Consider the following 17,478-nt stretch of genomic DNA (forward strand, 5'->3'; position numbering starts at 1 on the left):
CACATGAACACCACACACACACACACACACACACACACACACACACACACACACACACACACACACACACACACACACACACACTGCAAGTCTTTTATCCAAGAGAGAAGGTCAGTAAATAAGTCAGCCTAAGCAGAAATATCATGGTCTTTCTTTATATCTTATGCATTAACCATCATTCACTTGCAATGGGTACATGAATGTCACATATTTTCTGTCAAGTGTTCCTGAACTATTACGTCAAAAACTGAAACTGTCATTAATAACAGAATGAACACATGATCAGATGAGCACTTTAAATAAAAAAAAAAGCTAACATGTCATTCCAATCCTGTTCACTGTACCTTATTTACTGTGTCTTTATAAAAACTAACCATTCATTAAATATAGAAAACTCTCCAGTTAAGTACAGTTTACAGATTATTAGCAGAGTTGATCTAACATCCTTAAAAGCTTTCAGTGTGTCACTCATTTACATCTTAAACATTGTCTCAGGCAATATGATAAATGGAGAATATACTATCTATTGATATGCAACTAAATATAATATAAAGCTAAGAAATTAGGCCTTGCAGTCTATCTATGCAATCTGTCAAGACAATCTGTTTAAAACAGTATATTCTCATAAATAAACATATGTAGATTCTTTCTATAAAACTATATCCATTCATAAAACACTCCCCATATAGTTTTGATTCTATAACAACAAGTAGAATTTAGAGTCGCTGTACTCCTTTAAGCTGGCATCATCATGTGATTCTACGCAAACCAAAAATCCTCCACACAGAGCAATGCAAAGATGTGATTGGCTGAAACCTGTGAATGGCTGATGTTGGTAATTAACATTCATGTCACAACACTGCAGTCTCAATCAGTCCTTGTATTTTCTTGGCCGGACCTATTTCAGACTGTGCCACTTGAGGGCACCCACACACCTCCCATTGATAATGTTCAATATGGTCTGTCTTGATGAGGCACAATGTTAAAATACAGATTATGGAGGTAAAGGGATGATGGAGTAAAAGGTTTCAATTCCTACAACATATGCACAGCAAAAACAGTCTCTCATTGACTTCATAAATAAAACAGTAAATGAAGTACATTCAGATGAGCCTAAGTCATACATACATATTAGCATAATGAAACACAATTCCACACCATATCATCTGTGTTAAAGTTTGTCATTTTTCAAGCTATTTAATTATAACCTTTTTCAGATCAGATAGCAGCAGGATATTCTACATCCTATGACTGAATTCAATCACCTCCCTTTATAAACTCTCACTTTGCACAGGGTAAACTAGAATGACAACTCACAATAATACATTCCAAATGATATGGAAAAGAAGAATATCTGACAGATGATGTGAATTTTAGATTATACGAGTATACAATGACAGATCTGTCAACACCTACGGTATATGTATGTCCTGATACAGCAGCCCTCACAAGATAGGATTCATTTTCAATCTCGTTTCCTTACTTCAACCAAGACACAAAAGATTTGTTCTAGTGAGTGACATTTAGATACATTGGGCTGTTTTGCATTATACTGAAAGGCCATCTGTAAAGACGTCTGCCTCCTAGTTAAAAGCTGACCTAACTCTATGCACAGTGCTTTATTGTAACTATGACCACTTTTGATATTTAACACAATCTGAAACTGGCAAATGTGCAGTCAAGTGCCTACAATATCGTATGCAGTTATATTTTTCCATATCTGACTAATCTAAAAGAAAAAAAAAAAAACTGAAAATCACAGATAATACCAGAAGCATATTTCTATCCATGTATTGAGAGTAATAGTCAGACTAGACAACAATTATCATGCCAAGTCTATGGATATCTGACAGGCGTAAAGATAGTCATGATGATATTTCCTTACTTCGAAATGTGGGTGGAAACAGTATGATTTGATTGTCTAGAAACTAAAATTAAGAGGCACCAGACTGTAAGGAAGGACAAGTTCAAACAAAACAGTAAACAAATAAAGAAGTCTCTCTATATAAATATAAACTCTAGAATTCAGCGAGTTGGAGTTGGTCAGCGCTTAATCGATGCACACAAATATAAAACGGCAGTCCTGGAGCAACTTGTTTACTCTGATCTGAGATCGTATTTAGCCTCCTTGCTTTCTATCTTTTTTCTTTGGGGCAGCAGAGGTAAAATTAACCCCCAGTTCAGTTTGTAAAAGCAACTCTATCAGTCTATAAAACGCGCATAAAAGAGAGAAGGCACAGAAACACAAACCCACAGTGGAGTGGGGTGGACTGACAGCAGCAGTTTTTTGGGAGCAGACTGGATGAAGCTGCAGGTCCGCTGGCAGCAGATGTGTTGTTTACAACTTGCGATGTCTGAAAAAAGAGCAGAGATTTATATATTTGCTGTCCCGTGCTCGTTTTTAGTTTGTCGGGACCGTCTACGTGGATATGACTGAGTCGGTCACTGAGTATGACCACACACATCTGACCCGGAGTCGCATTCAGCGGATGAGAAACGAAGAATACGTGACTCGGATGTGTTCCTGAACGCACCCCTGCGGACAACTGCAACGTCATTTAATTCATAGCATGATGTAAAAACTGGCTGAGCAGATGTACATCATTCAGGACAAAATAAATGGAGAAGCCACTTTATACTACAGATGTGATGCACTTCCTCTTTATAATCTCATCCTATTTCATTACTCCTGTCTTCTCCTGTGTCGTTTGATTTGCTGCCTTTGCCTGTGTTGGTTCTGTCTTTTTGTCAACTGGTTTGGCTACAGTCATATTTGCTGCAGCTCTGTTGCTCTCTTTTCTCTTCTCCTGTTCAGCTCCGTTCTTGTTGGTGTTTTGTTGGGTAAGTGGTGCCATTTTAACCGACACCATTGCTTTCCCCTGGGGCACATGGGGGTCCTCTCCAATGTTGACGGTCAGGTTGGTGTAGAGAGGTTGCAGTTCCTTGGAAAGGAGCTCATACGTCAGAGAGTTAAGGCCATCGGAGCGCCAGTTGAGTCTGGTCCTTTTCAGGAGATCAAATCTAGAAAAATCACACATCATAAAATATGCATCAGAGGGTATGCAAAGACAAAAAAATCATCTTTTATCTTTAAGACTGCCATTATAACAGGCCGCCTAGGTGTCTTCATGTTTTCTGTGCAATACAAGTTTCAGAAAATGTATTTTTTGCCAATTCTTTTGCACCTTTGTTTTTAGGAAGAACTTAACTTTCAATATCTATTCATTAATCATCATTATTATATATAATAAATGCTTAAAACAGTGCATTTTAGTAAAAAAGAAAAAACAGTCTTGAAGTTTTTAGTATATTTATTATCAAAAACAATTGTAAATGGTCTCGGTCTCAGTCTCAGACATGACCACATCAGGACTGATACGAAGAGACTTTAATATATCCAAGCAACTTTTCGAACCACCGTAGATCACTTAAATAACTGTTACACTTAAATCACTGTTTCACTTTATATCACTGCCCTGAAATGTGTAAATACAACCAGAAGCCTTTATTTACAGTATTGTACAGGAAGCTCTTTTAAAGGTAGTTCTTTAGTTCTTTAGCAAGTGTCTTTTAGAGTATATATACTAACCCTAATGTCAACCTGGCTACTAACCCACTGTTGGGTTGTGTTTTGGTCTGGGTGTTTTTTGTCTTGTGCTGTATGTAAAGGTGCTGAATACCTGAATTTCCCTCAGGATTAATAAAGTATCTATCTATCTATCTATCTATCTATCTATCTATCTATCTATCTATCTATCTATCTATCTATCTATCTATCTATCTATCTATCTATCTATCTATCTATCTATCTGTCTGTCTGTCTGTCTGTCTGTCTGTCTGTCTATCTATCTATCTATCTATCTATCTATCTGTCTATCTGTCTGTCTGTCTGTCTGTCTGTCTGTCTGTCTGTCTATCTGTCTATCTATCTATCTATCTATCTATGTCCATAACAAAACTTTTTGAGATTGCAAAAATAAATTAATTTTCATCTATGTTACATCTGCTCAAACATGCTTTTTGGTCTTGAACATTCAGTATCCATATTATGGCTTCATATTTTTCATTATTTCCAGGTGGTTTTTTGCCTTTTCGGAAGTCTCTGAAAGGGTTTCTTTCACTTAAACAGAGTCCCACATTGCTGTTGTACAGGCTTGTATAGTTTCGGAAAGCTCAGAATCTCAGCTTTCTCATGTCATTTGAATTTTGTGGATAGCGTAAATGGTTCAGGAGTTACAGTCATTTGAATGCTGTAAGGTGTAAAATGCAGCACCGGAGAGATTACAGTTGTTAAAGGGTTAAACAGGGCAAGCAGTTGATTTTAAGATAAGTTATATTTGTCACGCACACAGAAAATGACACTGTTTACCTTTAAAACCATAACTTTAAATATAAATGTATACTATAATGTATGTACACAAAAATCCATCTATTATTACCCAGTATGTCAGTGTATTCTGATATGCATGAAACGTTTAGCTCTGTAGCTAAATTATGCGGGTGTGTTTACATCTTAAGTACTTCCAGTGAATGATAGGCATGTGTAATTTAAGTCACAAAACAATTCTGCACAGTGCCTGAGGCATGGAGAATTGTTGGCATCACAATACCATCACAATCAAATGCCAACCGCAAACAAGCAGAATGTCAACAAAAACAGAACATCAATTACTGTATGAAGTCATCAAGTAACTGATGAAAAAGGCTGCAACAGCTGTAGGAATATAATGTAATTTTGATGCCTCTCTTCAAGAGAGGGAATAAAGTCAGGCCGAACATTAGCAGGACAAAGCAAGATTAGTTGTAAATTTGCAATGCAGTTGAGTGGGGTAGTTAAAAACATTACACTCAAAAGGAGCAAATCAGCAAGTCAAAAATATTAGGGGGAAAAGTGTGCATGTTTGTATTAGCAGAGGTGTCAAAGTACAAATACTTTGTTGCCTTACGTAGGTAGAAATTTTGGTTATCTATACTTACTGGAGTACTTATTTTTCAGCTGACTTTTTACTTCTACTCCTTACATTTTAAAAATAGCCTCATTACTCCTATTTCACTCCGGCTTGTCATCATTCAAATAAAAAAAAAAAAACTATCCAGATAAATGGGACCATCCGGATAGAGTGAATTTGATTGTGGTTGGATGAGAATTATAAACATATACAATTCTGACACCCTATTGGTTTGCACATGATCCATCACACCTGACTTTTTTGCACCATTCCAATACTTATATTCAACTACTCATCATATCTTCTGCACCATAAACACATGTTAATGCTCAGTAGGACACATTTATGGTTCTTTAATACATTTGCATTGGACTAAAATGCGTTCATTTTCAATCTTCATATATGCAGCTGAAACAGGTAGACTAGTACATCCCAAATTTATCAGCATTAACATTTTAATATAACATTATAGTCATTATGGCCTTTAGAAAAATGTTTTTTGGGGAGGTGGGGTAGTGCACTATAGGCCCCTGTGGCACCACCTAAGCTTTTGTCCTAATGGCATTTTTTCCCCCCTTATGTTTACTTTTACACTTTAAATAGTTTTGAAACCAGTACTTTTACACTTTTACTTGAGCAAAAAGCTTGACTTGATACTTCAACTTCTACAGAAGTCTGTTTAAACCCTAGTATGTATACTTCTACCTGAGGAATGAATGAGAATACTTTTGATACCTCTGTGTATTATTAGTACCTGCGTGGATTTTGCTCGTTGCCTCTGTCTCCTTTATGCTTTATCATCTTGTAATGACCGATGGCCACTGGAGGGCGTACAATCTTCATACCAGACAGGCGTACTCTGCAAAAACAGCACAAACCAAGCGTCACTGGGAGAAACAGATTCCAATTCACTGCATAAAGTCAAGAAACTACATCTCAGAATCTACATAATAGAAAAAAAAGTCTGAAAGAACATCTATTACTCAAAGCAACAACACTATTTAATCTAAGACTGTGATTTAGGGACAATTTATTCATTCAGAAATGGAAAAATAAAGATTACAGAGGATTCTATGAGGACAACATACTTATATGGCCTATAGGTGGTGGAAAACACTGTGGTTCCCTTTTCCATCTTTGGTCCTTGCGCACCACTCCAGTCATCTAGGTCAATCAAAACATGTAACTACTGTTGTGCATGTCCTGTATATGATGTATTAAAAAAGTTGCAAACACCATGCACAAAAGGCAAGGATTGTAAAAAGTCAGGGAGGAATAGTTTTGGTTTCATTAAAAATTTATGCAAGCTTTCAGATCTTTGTTTTCCTGTTGCATTCAGAGCCTCTCATAACAGTTTGGTAAATGCTTTAGGGCCACAGAGTGGAGAGAAGGGACCGCAGCGTAGAGGTAAGACAAGCCCGAAAACAGCCTGAAACTGTAAAGCACACAGCCCAGAACCAGCCCAGAACCAGCCCAGCCCAGATATGCTAGTTAGTCTTTGCAAACATACTTACTTAGCCCACTCCAATAGCAAAGCCACAGCAGTAGGAGTGGATGTCAAGATGAAAGATGACATTAGAACACATGATTTAAAGGGAAAAAAATGAAGAAAAGGAAAACATGTGGCGCTAAAACAAAAAAAAAAACTCTGCAAGAAAATAAAAAGAAAAGTACAGAGTGCAAAGGGGTTGAAATGTCTGCATGCAGAGTTGATGCTAATGTGAACACATGCACAGCTCTTTCATCATGCAGGATGGGGGCTGCAGTCCATGTCCTCACCTGGCAGCGATGTCATCATCCTCTCCACCCCAACCCCAGTACTGGTTAGGAAAGCCATTCATCTTCATGTACTGATCTGGAGTCACAGCTGACACCCCACCGAAATACTGTGGGTACGGCAGCCTGGAAACGGGCACATTAATCATGAGCAATACGGACAAATAAAAGGATTTCACTGTCACATGTTCAAAGTGGTGCTTCTACCTGTATCTGAACTTGTCCATGGCCACAGACAGGTGTGTGGGGAACTGTTTGTGGCAGGTATAGGTGTTGTGATCATTCTCGGGTAACAGATCCACATCGTGAAGAAAGATGCAGCTCCAGTCTTCATCTCTGAGCGCCTCCCGTACGCCGACATTCAGCAGTTTGGCTCGGTTAAAAGTACTGTTCCCCCACTGAACCAACAAATAAATGCACACAGTAAAAACAGGATTACCAGTGAGTGATTTGCTTCGATTAATTTTGTTACAGCAATATTGCGCAATAATTATAAGATCAACAGTGACATTTAGTAAGGGTGTAGCATCCAACTAAACACTCCGCCTTCATTCTCAAAGACGGTGACTGCAAAAATGCCAAAATCCCACATAAGAGTCAGTGTTTGTTTTGACTGGGCTTTGTAGTTATGGGATATTAACATTGGGCTACAGTTAAACATAACGCTGGATGCAACCCACAATAAAATGCTTTAAAAAACAAGAGGAAGTCTGTTCTTAGCGACTGAAAATATGTCAGACTATGAACAGCTAAAAGCTCCCTCCCTGTGTATGTCCAAGCTCACAAAAACAAAACAATTCCCTTTTTTTTGGCCACTATACACTAATGGAAATATATATATTACATATTATCAGTAGCAGCTCATCAATAGAGAGCACTAAGGCACCGCCCCACCTGTCCCACATTCAATATTTTACAAAAACATTAGTATTTAAATAAACAAGCTATCCATGATACAGCCCCTAAGTATCATGTATAACAGGGGTGTCAAACTCATGTTAGTTCAGGGGCCACATACAACGCAATATGACCTGCAGTGGGCTGCATAATTAAAATAATAACAAATAATACAAAAATAATATCAATTCCAAAATGTGTGTGTCTAATTTCTATGTTTTAAAGCGAAAAAGTAAAATTGTATTATCAAATTTTTTACATCCTTTAAAAAAATGTGGAAAAACATGACCAACCATGACCAAAATTAAATTTATTAAGAAAAAAAGTGCAATTTTAACAATTTATGCCATTATTTGGCCTCAGCTTCTCATTTTCACATGTTCATTACAAATTCCAGATCACAATGGATCTACAAATACACAAAACATTTAATAACAGACAAAATATTGGTACAATTACTCTCAATTCTCTTAAGACATTTCAGGTTGTTCATATTTGTTCAGGTTTTTCACATTTTTTGTAAAAGGTTAGTTTGTAAATGTTAACATTTTTGTTTAATTTTACTTTTTTTTACACTAAAACAAAGAGAAAATTTTGTGGTTTTCATTATTTATAGTTTATTAGGATAGTATTTTACTAGTTTGACCCACTTTAGATGGAACTGACCTAAAATTATTTGGACATTCTTGATTATTAATATCTTCAGTGTCATTTTTGTGTTTCACTAATTCATCCCACGGGCTGGACTGAACCCACTGGCGGGCCGGATTTTGCCCCCGGGCCGCATGTTTGACACCCCTGGTGTATAATCTCAATCAATCAATCAATCAAATTTTATTGATGTGGCACCAAATCATACCAAATGTTATCTCATGTGCCTTCACCCCTCTTCTAGCTCGTAGACTCATATACTACTAAAATGGAAAGATAAACAACCCCCAACATTTAAATCCTGTTTTCTGGATCTTTTACATCATTTAACATAGGAAAAAATTAGATATTCTATAGGAGGATGTGCCAATAACTTTTTCAGTACCTGGCAACCTGTTCTGAATCACATAAAAGAGGTAGATCCCTCACTTATTCCTGAGTAGTCTTATTAATATGAGTCTGTGATTAATATCTGTGTTCCTTATTTTTTATTTATTATTATTGTCAGTTATAATGTTTTTTATGGTGCAACAGGGTGGGAATGTTCATGGGTTTGGGCATAAAAAAAACAACAAAAAAAACAGTGTCTGTATTTTGCTTTTCTGGATGACTCAATAGGTAATAAAAACACTTTGAACAAAAAAAAGTTATCTCATGACACTTTACATATACAGCCGGTTGAAACCAGACTCTCAAGCCAATTTACAGAAACCCAACAGACTCCAGGAGCAAACACTTGTGAGTGGTGACAGTGGGGAGGAAAAACTTCCATTTAACAAGCAGAAACCTGGAGCAGACCCTGACTCCTGGAGGATGGTTGTCTGCCTTGACCAGTTGGGTTTAGAGATAGAGGGTAAAGGAAGAGAAAAAGAGGGGGGGGGGGAACAGGGGGAGAGGGGGAGAAGTTCAACAGTCTGGGTTGAAGTGTAATGTAAAAAGGTTTTCGTCGTTTAGTGAATAGTCAAGTCCTGTGTTTCCTGTTTGGGGTGCAAAAAAGACCTCCACAGACTCTGGTTATTAATGGCACATGCACAGTGGACCCCACTCCAATACAAACAAGAAAAGCACTCGGAGAGCGCAGACCTCCGCAAAGGCAGATCTGCACTGCAACCCCCCCCCCCCCCCCCCGATCACCACCAAAATGTAATACTTTTTTCCTTGTGCCAGTATCAACATTTCCTGAAAATTTCATGAAATTCTGTCGATAACTTTTTGAGCTATCTTGCTAACAAACAAACAAACAAACATGCACGCAAACACACAAAGCAAAGTAATCACAATACCTCCTGGCGGAGGTAAAGATAGGAGAGTCTCAGGGCGCAAAAATTTGTACCCAAGCACCACCTACAGAAGTAAACATCAAATCCTGAAAAGAATCAAGACCTCCCTCAGGCATACAATGTCACACAATACCCACACTTTTTGGCTTGTGAGCTACTGTTAAAATGACCAAAACAAAATAATGTACATCCACTATATTAGTATATGATTGACTGATTGATTGATGGATTGATATTAGTATATACCAGCGGATACCTCAGTCGATAATATTAGTGTTTTTGCTAATGGTTGGACAGCTCAGTGGGTAATACTACTGACTACAATGTGGGAGGCAGATGTGGTAATAACATCATTTAACCCAGTGTTTTTCAACACTGGGTTGGGGTCAGGACCCCACATGGGGTCGCCTGGAATTCAAATGGGGTTGCCTGAAATTTCTAGTAATTGATAAAAATAAAAATAAAAACTTCGAAATAAAAAATATATGGTGAGTTGAAAGAGACAATCCCAATCCATAAAAGACATGACAAACTGTGAAGCTGAAACTGAAGCACTGTGGTTCTGTTTATCTGTCAAATGTTCATTGTGGTCAGTTTCAGATGCTGCAGCTCTTTCATAATTCATAGTTTAAGTTCTTGTTTGTTCAGTATTAATTGTCAGCCTTGTAAATCCAAGCTGGACTGACTGTGTCACGTCTGCCACCAGACCTTAGTCTGGTTTTGTCTGTCTTGTGTGTTTTGTCTGTCACTTCCTGTTTTAAGTTCTCCTCATGTGTCATGTCTGGTGTCTTTGCTTCCTTTCCCTAATCATTTCTACCTGTGTGATTACCTGTCCCCGCCCTGATTGGTGCCACCCGTGTCTCATTGTCTTCCCTCCCTCTTGTGTATTTAAGCCCTGTGTTTTCCCCTGTCCTGTGCCAGTTCGTAATATCCTCGTGTGTTACTTACCAGCGTTTTTGGATCCTGTTTGTCTGTCTGCCTGTTTTTTCACCCGGATTGCTTCTTAGACCACTGCTTTTTGCCCGACCCTTGTCTGTGCCTCTGCTACCGTTGATTCTACGTGTGTTCGACCTTCCTGCCTGTTTTACTGGTACGTGAGCTTGTCTGTCCCCTATGTACTGTTGCCTTTCCGTCTGCCTGCCTGTGTATGACCTGGTCTGCGTACTGACTTCCCTCTGCTCTCCCCTAGTCGGATCCCCGACGTGTTTTCTCGGTTCAGACTGTGCGGGTCCGTATCCGGTCCACTTCACGAGACCCGTGAAGAATCCTGAACTCTGTGGCCTCAAGATTCTGTTAATTATCACTATCAGAGACTTGTCTGTTAACCTTGTGCTTAATAAACCCTGTAAACTTTTACGTCTGCCTCCGGGTCTTGCATGTGGGTTCAGTCTCCGTACTTTGATGATTACACACTGTACATATCCTGACCAAAGAAAATAAAACTCTCACTTTGTGCAGTAATCTACACCTGGCTTTTCTGCCTCTGTCCATAATATACATTATATAGACTAAATGTCATCTAAAATGAATATTTATTTGCAACATTGTATAGCAAACTATTACATGACCAAAAACAAATTCATTTTAGAAAAAAAAAAGTCTCCGTTTTGAATGTCTGGGGTCACCAGAAATTTGTGATGTTAAAATGGGGTCACGAGCCAAAAAAAGGTTGGGAACCACTGATTTAACCCTGTACTCCTGGTCTAAATGCATTGTCCTTTCAATCAGTGGAAAAGACACTTGTTGGGGACATGCCTGACTTTAACAACAGAGTTATGAAAACATGTGCAAGGGAGGATAGAGAGGTGAAATTTACATATAAAAAATAAATGACTGAAAACACATGCTATGTATTTTTAATTCAAATCAATATTTCAAAATGGTGGTGCATACGCTAGTAGTGATATGTGGTTATAGTGCATCCCAAAACTGACTTGGATACTGCACCCCACTTAACCCATAAAGACCCACTGCTACTTTTGCGGCACTTATAAAATATATATATTTTTCTATATTTAACCCATTTATGAACATTTATTATAAAATTATCCTCTGTATTTTGTGGTTTTTCAGTGTAAATCCAGTATTTTCCTATATTTAATTCACTGATCATGTAGATATTCATTAAAGCTCAGATTAAACTCAAGAAAAGTTATTTTTTTCAGCAAAAATTTCAAGAAATGAACATTAAAACAAGTTTGTCCATCCACTGTCATTTCTCAAACTCCATGGGTTTTACTGGTGAATCAGTGTTGTAGAAAACGAGTGTTTCCTCGTTCACTACGGAGCCTCTGAACGTCCAAATGGGTCATATCTGATGACAATGAACAGATGACAAACTGTATTTTACACCAATTATTTACATGGATTGATAGGATTAGTGGATCAAAAATTATTAAACATTTTAGATCAGATTTGGTCGCCAGTGGAGGTTTGGGTCTTCATGGGTTAAAAATAATTTCACCAGCCACCACTGCATATTATATTTCATTTCGGCAATTGCCATATCCTAAACTCCCTAAATCTTACACACTGGACCTTAGAAGTAGGACTACACTTCTATTACAAAAGTCACAACAACAACAGTAATAAGTTAAATGCTGAGTTACAACCTAATTACGTAAGTGAATGTAATTGTTAAACACTCAGTGCACTGAACATTTGTGTTAAAATATTATAGAAAATGAGTGAACATACAGTGAACAGACTGTCTGTTTCTCTGGCTCAGTGAGACAGAGAAATGCAGATACTTGTGGGAAACTGGATGAGGAAATGGTCTGTGTAGGTGACACTAACATATACAGTCTGTGGTTAGCATGCCCGCCAGAACTGGGTACAACAATACTTTGGGTTAGAGCACACATTAATAGTGAAAGTAAGTTTTAACGCTTCTGTGAGAACATTTCATACAGGTGCAATGTTGGCAGGCAAACAGAAAACCAGACGTGGTTTTAGCATAAGCAGTAATTTTCCATTAGACAAATAGTACACAGTAGTACACTTCTAATATGCAGGCATTATAATACTGTTGTAATAATAATGCACATCTTAGACAGATATTTTATTATATGGCTTTGCTGAGTAGTTGATTGTGATTGGTATGTTTTTTCTGTATGGGAGACTTAATATTGATATTGATAGGAAAATTGATTATCGTGTAAGTAGTCATGTAATAAGCAGGAAATAGACCCATCCAACAATGTAAAAACATTATTTTACCAATCAGTCATCATTTCACAACAAGGAGAGTTTTGAATAATGGGACCCACGTTGCAGCCACACAGACTTTTACAGACATTCATTCATTCATTTTCTGAACCAACTTTATCCTCACTAGGGTCATGGGGGCCGCTGGAGCCTACCCCAGCTACATAGGGACGAAGGCGGGGTACACCCTGGACATTTCGTCAGTTCATACTGTTACATCCTTTGACATGTGTGGCCCCTCGGCTTTGGCTTTTCAGCCACTCCTTTTAACTAGAGAGACAAACAATCATGCTCACATTCACACCTATAGACAATTTAGATTAACCAATTAACCTATCAGTGCATGTCTTTGGATGGTGGGAGGAAGTCGGAGAACCTGGAGAGAACCCATGCAGACACAGGGAGAACATGCAAACTCCACACAGAACACGGTGCAGTGGATAGCACTCGTGCCTCACAGCAAGAAGGTCCTGGGTTCAATCCCAACACTAGTCGATGTGGGTGGGACCTTTCTGTGTGGAGTCTTTTATCGACAAATAGACATAAATCATATAGAATCTGACCTGCTGCACTATGTAGATGCTGTAATGGATCTGCTGCCTCTGGAGGAAGGGGTGGAGATGGTAAAGCAGGGCTCGCAGGTGGGTCTGCCTGTTCCGGTATGGGACCACTATGGCTGTGTGGTGGCGGGGTTCACAGTCTGGAGGCCGGTAACGTCCACCTGGCAGCACTAGTGGATTCCTCTGTCTGATCTCCTCCAGAGACAGAGGAGAGGACAGATGGACAGACACAGGTCCGACTGGAGATTGACAGGACATGAAAGCCTTTTAGGGATATTGATCAGGCCAACATTATTCCCTCTTCTTTTTACTTAGTCTGTCATATCCCGTTTATCCCGTCTTACTTACCCAAGAGTGGGGAGGGGATCTGGCAGTCCTTCAGAGGTGGTCCTGTTGCAGGGGGTCCAGTACCAGAATTACGTGGAGGAGGAGGCGGAACACCCAGATGACTGAGGTTAGTGTAGACGTCATGTGGCCGAGAGTAATCGAACTCTGGTTCTGTGGTGTGCACCAGGACAGACACCAGACCTTTGAAGCCCCCCAGGGAGAAATAGAGCACAAAGGCAAACTGGAAGCCCACCAGCAAGGCTAGTGTGCAGGGGGAGTCCAAGGAGCGACCGCAGCCCGCCATAATAAGTAGGATTATAAAGCAGTGAAATCCCACAAGGGTAAATTGGAGGGATAGATAGGAGGGGAAAAATAAGTGAGATCTGGATGAGGAGGGCGGAGGAGGAGGTGGGAGATGTACAAGGAGAGGCAGAGGGAGAGGAGGGGAAGGAGGCAGAGCTGAGGGCAGGCTCAGGTGTACAGGAGGCGGGGGTCCATCTGGAGGAGGGGGTCACTGTAGTGGTGAAGCTCAGTCTGCATTTCCATCACCTCCTTACCACACAAGTCGCTGTGAAGGAAGATGAAAACTACCGTTAATTACATAAAGTGCATTTTAAAAGAGGGTTAATCTGGATTAGGGTTGAAACAGCAGAGCTTTTAACGAAAGTATATGTTAGAAACCCCGCAACCCTAGTGAGGATAAAACAGGTTCAGAAGATGAATGAATATGTTAGAAAATATCAGGGTTTCACTGTATCCATGTTACAATATTACAAGTAGTAATAGTGCCGGTAGTAGTAGTATCAATTACTAGTATCAGAATTTTAAGAAAAACTGCTTTTTTATGGTTGAATCTTAAAACCATGTATAATACATAAAGGCTAAAAGAAGCAGGTGCTATGTGGTGTGATGATATACACAGCCTGGTCAAAAACACATCCCACAGTATAATATTTTGTTTTGCCTTTCGCTTTGATTGTGTCATGAATTTGTCATTTCATCATTCCAATATGTTTATGTAATGTCACATTTATTTCTGTCATTGTAGGGGACATAATGTTCCTGAGCCTAGACCTGACCAACTGAAACAACCCCAGACTGTAACACTACCCCCACAGGCTTATACTGTAGACAGTAGGCATGATGGGTAATCATTGTCCCCCTAATGCACCCATCACTCTGGAACAGGGTCAGTCTGGACTCACCAGACCATATGACCTTTTTCCAGTGAAATACAGTCCTATTGTTATGCTGTCTTTCAAACCGATGGTGGTTTATGACATTAGAAGCTACTCACTGCATCTGTTAGAACAAAAACACTTGTTTCTTACCTATTTGTTTACAGTTTGTTTTTTTTTTGGCCAGGCTGTGTATATCATGGGATGAAAGAAAAACATGTATGTTTTATTTATTAACCCATAAAGACCCGAGCAGCCACTAGTGACCTAACCCATCTATTGATCTAAAGTGTTTAATACGTGTTGATCCACTAACCCTATCACTACATGCAAATAATTCTTTTAAAATGCAGTTTTTCAGCTTTTCAACGGCATCAGATGTGTCCTTTTTGGACGTTCAGAGTGAATGTGGAAACACCGTCATCTTCTACAACATTGATTTAGCAGTAAAATCAGTGACAGTGGATGGAGACACTTGGTTTATGGTCAGTTAATGAGAAATTTTACTGAAAAAGTCATTTTTTCTTCAGTTTTCTCTATTTCTGATATAATAACCCTCAATAACCCTGTATATATATGTATAATGACAAGAAAGGCATTCTATTGTATTGTACTGTATTGTACTGTATTGTATTATATTGTATTGTATTGTATTGTATTGTATTGTATTGTATTCAGCTTTAATGAACATCTAATCAGGGTTGACCAATCCTAGTCCTCGAGAGCTACTATCCTGCATGTTTTAGATGTATCCCTCTTACAGTCCACCTGATTCAAATGATAAACATAATAATAATAATAATAATAATAATAATAATAATAATAATAATAATAATGGATTAGATTACTATAGCGCTTTTCAAGGCACCCAAAGCGCTTTACATTAATATCAAGCACTGCAGAAGTGTTGGAAGAGGGAAAACATCTAAAACATGCAGGATAGTAGCTCTCGAGTATTAGGATTGAACACCCGATACATGATAAGTAAATTCAATATAGGAAAACACATGATTTTCACTGAAAAAATGCAAAATACAGAGGATAATATTTTAATAGATGGTGATAAATCACTTAAGAAAGGTCAAATCTACAGAAAAATGTATGCAGTCACAAAAGTAGCACTGGGTTTTTATGGGTTAATGGAAGCAGTCTGAATAGAATTGAATAAATAATATGATGAAATATGAAGATTATGGTTGCTTTTAACAACTTTTTAGTTTAATTTATAAATCAACTTGTGTTTTGTAATGTCTACTGTTACTATGATATAACACCAAATGATCTTTTAGTGACCTTTGTATAGGAATAGGTCAAACTGCACATTTAAAAACCATAAATATGAGAGTGATATGTACATGCAAGATGAGATTCACTTTATTTATGCACCATAATATACCTCCAAACCATAAATGACTGCATTTCTAACCTGCATATATGGGTACCTGATTTTGCAAGAGTCAAATTAACATTTTCTCCGGACCAGGAAGGGCTCACTCCACCTCTCTCCTCCTCTTCCTCCTTTCATAGTCAAGCTTTCTGCAAAAACATAGAGAGTATAACAGCAATGTGACAGCACTCCCACTACTATCACAGTGGAGTCTGCTGCAAGTTAAAATAACCTGGCGAATGACGAGCAGCTACAAACAAATGTCACGTCGTTGCTTTATTTAGAAGCAGTGGCACTTGCATGGGGCGTATATATATGGAAGAGATGCTGATGTCTGCGGATCAAACACTCTCCGGTTTGTGCGAGCAATTAAAGAATCTTGCAGCTATTTTTATTCAATAATCTGATGATGGATTTTAGAGGTAGAATAAAAATATGGATCAAACACAGAGCGGAAACAGAGCCACGGTTGTGATAGATAGACATCCATTCAGGTGATTAGCCTATCAGAAGCTGCCGTTAGGCCGAGGCATGTACAGTATTTACATGACTAATGCGCACACTGGATCGCAATGTCCGTGATTTATTTCATTCTAAGCTGCATGCATTCTCTGCTCCTGCACCATCCGACTCACCACTGCATCCCTGCGACCTTCCAAATCCAGTCCCTGGCTTCCACTGGCACTCGACGGGCCTGTGCCACAAAGATGATCCACACGATACCGTATTTATTTTTTATTTTTTATTTTTTGGATGCTCGCTGCTGCTGCTCCTCCTCCTCCTCCTCCTCCTCCTGCTCTCCCTCCTCTCTTCCTCCTAATCTCTCATCCAAAGCGAAATCTCTCCGTACCTTCTTACAGACGGCTGCAGGCGCTTTTACACGCCAGAACATCGCCTCATATCCGTCCGGTGTCAACACAGCCGAGTGCGCTCCGCTCCATCCAAACACGCTTGTATCGTTGAGTCACAGTCAGATGGGCCGAGGCGCACCGCGGTGACGCACAGAGCGCCACTTTTGAAAGTGAAAATAACGGGAACAACCACAAGCTGTGTGCAAAAATAACCATACGAGCAGCTCAAAACTCAGACGCATATAAAAATACATTTGACATCATCTGTGTGCATAAATACCTGTTTAAGACCCAGAATTGTTCTAATTACTTTACAATATGGGCCCAAAATGTATTTGAGGCTGACAATAGTATAATATATGGGGGAAACTAACCAACTAAAATACACTGGTCTAACATTTTATAGAAATGATCT

General features: G+C 38.8%; 1 protein-coding gene across 3 annotated transcripts; it reads right to left on the reverse strand.

Annotated features, from left to right (window-relative positions):
* Positions 1–139: 139 nt before the first annotated feature.
* On the reverse strand, positions 140–17,169 carry b4galt3 (UDP-Gal:betaGlcNAc beta 1,4- galactosyltransferase, polypeptide 3). 3 transcript variants are annotated; one of them, XM_030139373.1, is made up of 8 exons: positions 16,848–17,169; positions 16,268–16,361; positions 13,669–14,215; positions 13,324–13,559; positions 6,933–7,123; positions 6,729–6,851; positions 5,704–5,808; positions 140–3,021 (listed from the first exon to the last, which is right to left on the reverse strand). In XM_030139373.1, exons 3-8 carry the CDS (start codon positions 13,949–13,951, stop codon positions 2,676–2,678), a joined length of 1,284 nt encoding a protein of 427 aa, XP_029995233.1. In that variant the 5' UTR covers positions 13,952–14,215; positions 16,268–16,361; positions 16,848–17,169; the 3' UTR covers positions 140–2,675. The 3 variants fall into 3 exon arrangements, with proteins under 3 accessions (XP_029995233.1, XP_029995235.1, XP_029995236.1); XM_030139375.1 differs by having other exon boundaries at positions 16,252–16,361; XM_030139376.1 differs by lacking the exon at positions 16,268–16,361.
* Positions 17,170–17,478: the final 309 nt, after the last annotated feature.

Source organism: Sphaeramia orbicularis, chromosome 7 (genome assembly GCF_902148855.1).
Source record: "Sphaeramia orbicularis chromosome 7, fSphaOr1.1, whole genome shotgun sequence".
Taxonomy (NCBI): domain Eukaryota; kingdom Metazoa; phylum Chordata; class Actinopteri; order Kurtiformes; family Apogonidae; genus Sphaeramia; species Sphaeramia orbicularis.